At 48.1% G+C, this 8,993-nt stretch overlaps 2 protein-coding genes across 2 annotated transcripts; both read right to left on the reverse strand.

Annotated features, from left to right (window-relative positions):
- Positions 1-1,281: 1,281 nt before the first annotated feature.
- Positions 1,282-4,802, reverse strand: mfhas1 (multifunctional ROCO family signaling regulator 1). Its single transcript, XM_031839832.1, has one exon. It carries the CDS (start codon positions 4,377-4,379, stop codon positions 1,383-1,385), a length of 2,997 nt encoding a protein of 998 aa, XP_031695692.1. The 5' UTR covers positions 4,380-4,802; the 3' UTR covers positions 1,282-1,382.
- Positions 4,803-6,231: 1,429 nt separating this feature from the next.
- ppp1r3b (protein phosphatase 1, regulatory subunit 3B) lies at positions 6,232-7,531 on the reverse strand. The gene has a single exon (XM_031839833.1). The coding sequence runs from the start codon at positions 7,489-7,491 to the stop codon at positions 6,643-6,645; it is 849 nt and encodes a 282-aa protein (XP_031695693.1). The 5' UTR covers positions 7,492-7,531; the 3' UTR covers positions 6,232-6,642.
- Between the last annotated feature and the right edge of the window lie 1,462 nt (positions 7,532-8,993).

Genomic DNA, 8,993 nt, shown 5'->3' on the forward strand with positions numbered 1-8,993 from the left:
ATACATACATATATATATACATACATATATATATACATACATATATATATACATACATATATATATACATACATACATATATACATACATACATACATATATATATATATAAATACATACATATATATATATAATTTAGTCAGATAAAACACTAATATTCATCTCTGAGAGGTAGTAGAGTAAAAAGTACCTTACAATTGTACTGAAGTACAGTTGAATTGGGTGTAAAACTGCTGCAGGCGTTTTATTTTGAAGGAGACATAATTGAACATAAAGTTTTAAAAAACAGCTTTTTAAAGTTTATGTTGATGGAATCTGCTTCTTTCTCTCTGAGACGTGATTTAAAAAACACTCGTTGAGTTTCTCCTCTCATCGTTCTTTCTCCACCTTCATCATCGTCATCATCAAGAGGAACCTCTGCTGACTGACAACAGGAAGTGATGAACAGCTGTTTCCTGTTCTTCTCTCATTAACTGTTATTTTAAGACTTATCCTGCAGACAGAAGTCTGTCTGTCTCTCTTATTATTATCATTATTATTATTTAGAGTCTTCTGGAGAAACAATGAATCATTTATTTTATTTTATTTAGCTGGTCATAAAGTATTAGAATTTAAAACACTGGTTCTCTGTTGGTTCATAAAACCCTCTGACTGACTCTGGTGTATTATTGATTGTGTATCAGTGTAATCACATCAGCCCGCCACAATAAAAGCTCTTAAAAGCTGAGTGTCTAATGGTGCAGAGAGGAAGGAAAATAAAAGGAGGTTCAGGAGACAAAAGAGCAGCAGAACCACCATCATAGTCATCATTTAGTGAACTCCTCTTCCTCTGTGTCTCTCTGAGGGCTGATACCACACTGGTTAACTTAGCTTAGCGTAAAGACTGAGAACAGAGGGAAACTGTTAGCTCCTCTGACGACACGTTACATCTCCACTTAAGAGAAGAAGAGGAATGAGTATTTAACTTTTTTCATTACGTTTCATCATCTTATCTCTAATCCTTTCTGCTATTATTTCTGTTTTGTTTTTTTATAATGTCTGATTATCATCAATATTCTAATTCTAATTATTGTTACAGAATGAACAATAAAATGGTTGCACGGCTCTTTGTTAAAGTTTCAGGTTCATCAGGTTTGTCTGTTCACAGCGATGACATCATGTCAGATAAACATGACATCACTAACCTTTTATGACATCACAGGACGAGAGATTAAAACCTGGTTTGCTGCTCGATACAAAAGGAAAGCGTCCTCCTGACTATAACGATTCCCTGATAAACAGAATGTGGGATGTTATCACATGTTTTATAGACAAAATAATAATCAGTTATAAATATTCTCCTGCAAACCTAAACAAGAGGATTTCTGTTGTGTTCTTTGCATCTACGGTAAAGAAACTGATGAAGGAGTAGCTTTACCTGGGAAGGCGTGCGGGCTGGACGAGCCTCTCTTCAGGCACTTGGAACAGAGGACGTGGACGGAGTAGTGCAGGCCGGGCCACTCCTGCAGCAGCGCGTTCAGCTCCTCCACCAGCGGCATGACGGCCTGCCAGGCGGTCCAGATGTTGGGCAGCGAGGCGTGGCTGGCGACGGACAGAGTCTCCGGCTGCAGTCTCCCTTTAGACGGCCGGTGGCTGACCACCACGGGGACTTTGCCCCGATAGGCCAAGATCTGCCGCCTGCCATCCGACCGCTGCACCACGTGGCTGTTTATCTGCACGCTGAAGCGCGCGAACAGTCCAGGAGGAAACAGGAACGGGAAGCTGTACCGGATGTGCAGCTGCTCCACGGAGAAGAAGGGGCACAGAGGCAACGAGGAGGAGGACCCGGCCGAGGCCTCCGCCCGGGGCTCCTCGCTGCTGACGTAGCTGGGGAACTTGTACCACGCCGTGGCTCCGTTCAGAGGCCGGCAGCGAGGTTTGTTGATGCAGTAGCAGATCCCCATCTTCTCCAGGAGCTCCATGATGAGGTGGAGGTCCTGCTGGGTCTGGATGAGCGGCCGGAGGAGCAGACGGATGACGTTGGAGGGCAGGAGGCCGTGTTGGAGGAAGCCCTCCACGTGGTGCTGTAGATGGGTCACCCTGAGATTCTCTCCCTTCTCATCCTCTATTACCAGACTCACCCTCCCCTTGTCCCCCCTCTCCCCCTCCGAGAGGAGCCTGTCCAGCAGCGAGGACTCGTCCCTCTGGAAGAAGATGTTGAGAATAGCAATGAATCGTGGAAGGTTGTGAAACACGTACTCCTTCAGGGTGAGGCTGTCCTCGAAGTAGAGCAGCTTCCCGCTCTCATGCAGGTAGGACAAGGCGCTCTGCAGCCGGTCCTCAGTCAGCCCCGCCTGGAGGCCCAGACGGGCCGAGTCCCACCACGACAGCCACAGGTCTTTGGGCTTAAAGTGTAGCTCCTCCAGCATCTGCCAGGACTTTGGCAGCACGCGGTGGAGGTTGGGGAAGATGTCCCTGTGGTCCGCGACGGACATGAGCTTCTCCCTCAGCCTCTGGATGTTCTTCTGGCTCTCCGTGCAGCTGACGCTCAGCACGGGAGACAAGATCTGCAGCCGGTGGTTCAGCATGTACTGCAGCTGGGATTTCCTCCGCCTCAGGTTCCTGTCGGAGACGCCGTAGAAGAGGACGTGAGGGGTGGAGGAGCGGAGGTTGTAGCCCTGCTCCAGTGCCTGGTCCACCTGCAGAGCCTGGCTTCCCAGGACCTGGATGTCCCTCTTCTCCTGCAGCCCGATCTGTCTGTGGATGTCCAGATTTTTCTCCTCCACCTCCGCCTCTCCACACAGGTCCTCGTGAGTCCCCACCAAGCACACGACAGCGTGGGGCACTTTGGCACTGAGGAGATGGAGGAAATACCCGACGTGGGCATAAAAGTTCTTGGGCGAATACGTTTTAAGATTCACAACGAGAACGTAGAGAGCACCGGGGGAGAGAAAGAAGGGATTGATGAGGTCGTAGTTTTGCTTCCCTGACAAATCAAACACCAGAAACGTGAGACAGCGCTCAGCGTCTGCCACCCAGTTCGTCACTTCGATCCCTTTGTTTCCCTGGACACCTTCGATGTCCTGCGGAACGCTCACCACACTCCGCCTCAGCCGGGTTTTCCCGGCGTTCGTCGTCCCCATCAGGACCAGTTTGAGCCGCGGCTTCACGGCGAGCTGCACCTGAGCCAGCTCCTTCTGGTAGGCCGCGATGTACGGGATCCCCTTCATGCAAACCTCGTACGGAGGCTGGATGAGGGGGTTGTCCTTCACCTTCCAGATGTTCACTTTGGACAGCTTCCCAAAGTTGTCCGGAAGAATGGCGATTTGGTTACCCTGTAAGACCAGTTCCTCCAACTTCTCCAGGTCCACGATGGAGTCCGGTAGGTACGTGATGTTGTTGTTGTCCAGCCAAAGGTTGGCCAGCTTCACCAGCTGCCCGACTTCCTCCGGGACGTAAGTCAGTTTATTCCTGCTCAGGTAGATTTCCTCCAACCCTGTGATGCTTAAAACCACCTGGGGGAAGTTCTCAAACTCGTTTGAGGACAGATTGAGCATTTTGAGTCTTTGCATGCGACCGAAAGCGGCGGGCAGCGCCGAGAGCTCGTTCCCGTCCAGCATCAGGCTCTCCAGGTGGTTCAGGTGACAGAAGGAGTCCGGCAACGTGGACATGTGGAGACTGCTGAGCCAGAGGACTTTGATGGACCGCAGCTTCACGATGTCCGCCGGTAACGCCTCAAACTTGTTCCCGGAGCAGTCCAGCTCCTCCAGCTCGCCGAGGGCCAGAATCTCGGGGGGGAACCGGTTCAGCTTGTTGTGATCCGCGTCTAGAGTCCGCAACTTGGCGAGGTCGGAGAACGATCCGGGGAGGGCGTGCAGGTCGTTGAAGCTGAGGTCGAGTTCCTCCAGAGACCGGAGCGTTCCGATCTGAGCCGGCAGAGTCTGGATTTTGTTGTGACTGACGCACAGCTTCTTCAGCACCTTCAGCTGGCCCACGCCTTCAGAGAGGCTTCTCAGGCAGTTGTGGCTCATGTCCAGCTCCACCAGCTGCACCAGCTCGAACACCACCCGGGGAACGGTGGAGAACTTGTTCCTGCGGAGGACCAGGACGCGCAGGTTGTTCAGGGTGGATCCCAGCCCGTCTGGCAGCTCCTGCAGGGAGTTGTTGCCCAGGTTGAGCGCCTCTATCTCGGCTATGTCCTCTGGCAGGATGATCTGGTTGTCTTTGGAACAGAGGGTGAGCTGGCGCAGGTTGCTCCGCAGCTTCCTGGAGCGCAGGGCGGCATCCCTCCACAACCTGGCCGTCTTCAGATTGTTCTCCTTGTCCTCCATGGCGTTGGAGCCGGACCCCTCCTCCTCCTCCTCCTCCTCCTCCTCCTTGTTATCATGGAGAGTTTTCATGGAGACCGTGCGGGCAGCATGGTGGACGGTGTGCTTCAGAAACCAGCGCGCTCCTCAACAGCAAAACCTCCACCACAGAGGAGACAAAAGACGGGTTGTGTCCGGGGATTAAGAGGCTTTTCGACGGGAGCAGGAGCAGCGTCTGCGGCGGCATCCTTTTTTTCCTGCGCCACTCAAACGCACAATGACAACAAACCGACGCCGTTACAGCTCCGGGTTTAATCCGGGATCCGAGGTCCGGTACCGCGGGTTCAGTGCGTCCTTCACGGGCGTCCTCATCGCCGAGACACGCCGTCCTCTGGAGCTCCGTCCTCCGGATATATGTCGCTCCCGAGCCGCTGAGTCTCTCTTCCTGGGAGAGGGGAGTGGAAGTGAGGCGGCCGCTTCACACTGCGTCAGATCTGGGAACCCTCCTCCTCCCTTCCTCCTCCCTACTGCTGCGTGGAGGGGAGGAGGAGGGAGGAAGGGAAAGTGATTGTTTTGTCACATTTGCTTCAAATCAGCAGATAAATCCAGAAGTGAATGTAAAAAAAAACACATTTGTGGTTGTAAGAGAAACTTTTCCAGAGTGACAAATATTTTAAATAAAAGCTTTAGACTTTACACAGTATCAATATACATATACATATACATACACACACACACACACATATAATTAAACATGCTTTAATTAAATAAAAAGTTACCATAATATGAGCTACATGGTGAAGGAAACCAGTGAATGAGACTAAAGTGACCTGTTTACCTGAGACTAGGACAGAGGACATGAGGACGGAGGGCATGAGGACTTTGTCTCCATCTGCAGGACAAATGAGGAACAAGTCAGTTTAGTCAATAAAGTATATTTATATGTATGTTTATGTGAAGGAGGATATGGATGAGGCTTGTGCTTTGACCCAGAATCCTCTGGTTTAAAGATGCTTCATCATCATCATCATCATCCTCACATGCAGCATATTGAAACATGAAGCTTTCAATAATCTGAAGACACATTTGAAGGTATTCCTTTAGTTTACAGGTGAAACACCAGTTTTACAGACTGATGTACATCAAGTTCAGATCCTGGGTCAGTTTAACAACCTGCTGGTTTCACTGTCTTCATGATGTTCTGTCTGAACGTCCTCTCCGTCTCAGTTCATCTCCTTACATAAGTGAACCTGCAGAACAAACAGCTTCAGATCCAGGTTCACCTGAGACTGGGTCAGACCAGCAGAGACCTGGAGGACAAGTCCACCGCTGACCAGATGAACTCTGTGGAGCAACCAGAGGAACAGGACTCAACGGGTTACAGGAGGAGGAAGAGTCTGGATCTGAGATCCTTCAGGACTACATGAGGACTCTGTGCACCAATCAGGGTTCATCGTCATGGATCTACATGTGGTGACCATGAGTTTGGTCTAATCTGATAAATCATCTGCAGAGTTCAGTTTCAGAGGAGTTAGCCTAACAGTAGTTTAATGACCATCACAGCAGAACTGTGTAATATTCTCTCTTCATAGATATTCAGTCTCCTTTTGTTTGTATTTTTTGTTAACTTGTGCAAATAAACAAAACTAAAAGAATTCTGTTTCCTGCTCGTTTGAATAGTTTCACATCAAACTTTAAACATTGAATAACTTACAACAAGAAGTTAAAATGTTTGACTTTATTGACTAATTCACACACATTAGAACCCCTCAACACTCGTGAACATGTGCGTACAGATTAATATTCAAATATGATTTTAATAACAAACTAACAAGGTTTCTCTCTGCTGTTCAAAAACAACACAAATAAAAGGTGCAAAAGGTTCACGTGAGACATTAAAGAGGTTCTAATCATTCATTCAGATCAACACAGAACATCATAATGCTAAAAACACCTCACTTTATTACAGCAATAATTAACATGGATTGCACATTTGATTCCGATCCGGCCGACAGACTTTGTCTCAGCTGATGTAGCAGCTCACGGTGACGCACTCCAAGACGGAATATTAACTCCAATAATCAATTCACGGGTTCAGACGTTTAATATCACGGTGAACGGAATGTCTGCACCAGAAAGAAAAAAAGACTCCTGAAGACGCAAAGTTAGACTCTAATGACGTCCAATTGATCAAGAACACGAGTAACTCGGGTAATCAGGTACCCTTTGGACAGAGAAAAGGATTCTATGGTTCGTCCACATTTTGCATTCAGAGCAGCAAACTGTTGTCAAAGTGTGAGATGGATCTCTTCTTCCCTGATGCAACTCAAACACCTTGAACGTTCGTACTTCCTGTTCAGTAGTACGGCCCCGTGTTCTCGTATCCGGCGTAACTCGGCCAATCGGGGAAGATCCCGTGTGAGCAGGTGGGGCTGCCGTATCGGTCAAAATGAATCCCAAAGTCAAAGGAGTCCGTGTGGTGGCTGCTGGCGATCTGCCGGCTCCTCTTGGCGGAGGACCAGACAATCCGGTAGTTGCTCCCGTGGTTGCTGTCCCAGTGCTCCCGTCCACAGACTGTGTAACAGACGGCGAACTCCACGCGCTCGTGAGGCCCCAAATGATCCGGCAGAGAAGCGCTGAAGGAGAAGGTGTCGCTGTAGGAGGTGGGATACGAGTCCTTCACGTACTCACAGTCTACGTCCCTGTGGCTCCTCCAGCCGTCGAACGTCAACCGCAGCGTCACGGACTTCTCAAAGGACATGTTTTTGACCTTAACGGTTCCCGCCAGAGCCTTCTCCTTCAACACGCAGTGCTCCAGGCAGACGTAGTTCCTCTCCAGACTCTGACGGAAGTGCAGGTAGTCCGAGGAGGGCTGAGTGAAGTCCAGCACCAGTTGGTCCTCCTCGGCGTTCAGAGACAGAGCCGAGCTGAGCATCTCCTGGATGCTCAGAGGGATATCGATGGGGTCGTCGAACTGAGAGAAGGTCTTCACTTTGGTCAAAGACAACCCTCGGTGGTCGGCAAACGTCACCCGCTTCTTGGCTTTTCTCGAGTCTTTCCTGGAGGCTTGTTTGTCCTCGGGTTCCGTCTGGTCCACGCAGAGGGAACGCTGCAACCTCAGGCAGGAGTTCAGCGCGGGTTTGCATGTTTTAGGAGACATCCTGTAGACAAACTCCTCCTTGGACAGGTACAGAGGTAAAGTCATGTTGATCCGCAGGGTGGGCTCTGGAGGAAACTCACACGGGCAACTGAAACAGAGAAGACATGTGGTGGTTAGAGCGTTCTGAGGGGGGTCACATGAGGAAAGTCTCTATTGAGGTTTATGAACGAAGCTTTGAATGTCTGTCATCATATTTCACGACGTTACCACCCAAAACCATAGCAAGAAGTCATTTATGGTGCTGTTAGATTGCTGCTAGACCGCCTTGATAATACAGGTGTGTGTGTTTGTGTGGGTACGTTGATAATCAGTTCTATGTACTCCTGTGACAGTTAACTGAACATCTTTGCGTTGTGGACAGAACGAGACGTTAGAGGACGTCGGGAAACACTGATTCAGATTTTCCAACATTTTCTAGACCAAACAACTAATCGATTAATCTACAAAATACTCGACAATGAAAACAATCGTTGGTGGCAGCCTTAGAATAAACACTAACAAATATGGATTGAAGCATTATATTTAGTTTAAAACATTTACATTTTGACGAGGACTCTTAATTATGAATCCCACTGCTTTTCTTGGCAGGAGCCACTGATTGGTTGAGGTTAGGTATTGACCTCGAGTAGTGAGGGTCAGGACAGCCGATCGGGCAGAACCTGAACCAATCAGGGACTGGTTCCTCTGGACATCCGGCCAATCCTAGCACTTGAATGTCGCGTCTTGCAAAAAAAAGCAGTGGAGTCACAACAGAAGGTGGGCTAATACATGTAATGTTTCTGTAAGTTAATAATAATAATAATAATAATAACTGTTCAGTACACCCTGCACTGGCAACGGGAACACAGGAGGTGCTTACACATAACTTAATTTCTGAACTTATTTGTTTGCATTTCTTTGTATGTATGGATGAGTCGGGTTGTTACCAACATCTGGTGAAAAGTTCATGTCAATAGCACCTTTAGAAATATATTTACTGAGAAAAATGGTGACGCGTTCAATACTTATTTTACCCGCTGTGTGTGTAAGTAATTTTTTATATATATATATATATATATATATATATATATAGATATAGATATAGATATATATAGATATAGATATATATATATATATAGATATATATATCCCCAAATTCACGTTTAGCTGCTGCACTTCCACTGCCTTCTGTCTCACTTCACTCCCACCATAGGACACATTATGAACATCACCTCCACTATGAACTCCTCTATGAGCACCTCCACTACTACGAACACCTTCAGCTCAGTCCCGTCGTCATATTTCTCTCTTTGCTACAATGTTTCCATATTCTTGTGATGTGAAACACTTCAAAGGCAGCGCAGAGTAACTTAAACGTCACTTTATCAGACAGCCCGCGACTCAGAGCCCCGGACTAACTTTCAACCATCAACCCTCCTCTTCCTCATCACCTGACCTTCCTCTCTACTACTGCGGTTATTTTTTCCTTCAGTCCACATATTTAAACCTTCCCTCCTTTCCTCTCCATCACCGTCTCCTTCCCTCCTTCCCTCCTTCCTCCTTCCTCC

This window comes from Anarrhichthys ocellatus, unplaced genomic scaffold (genome assembly GCF_004355925.1).
Source record: "Anarrhichthys ocellatus isolate YVR2014 unplaced genomic scaffold, GSC_Weel_1.0 scaffold1993, whole genome shotgun sequence".
NCBI lineage: Eukaryota > Metazoa > Chordata > Actinopteri > Perciformes > Anarhichadidae > Anarrhichthys > Anarrhichthys ocellatus.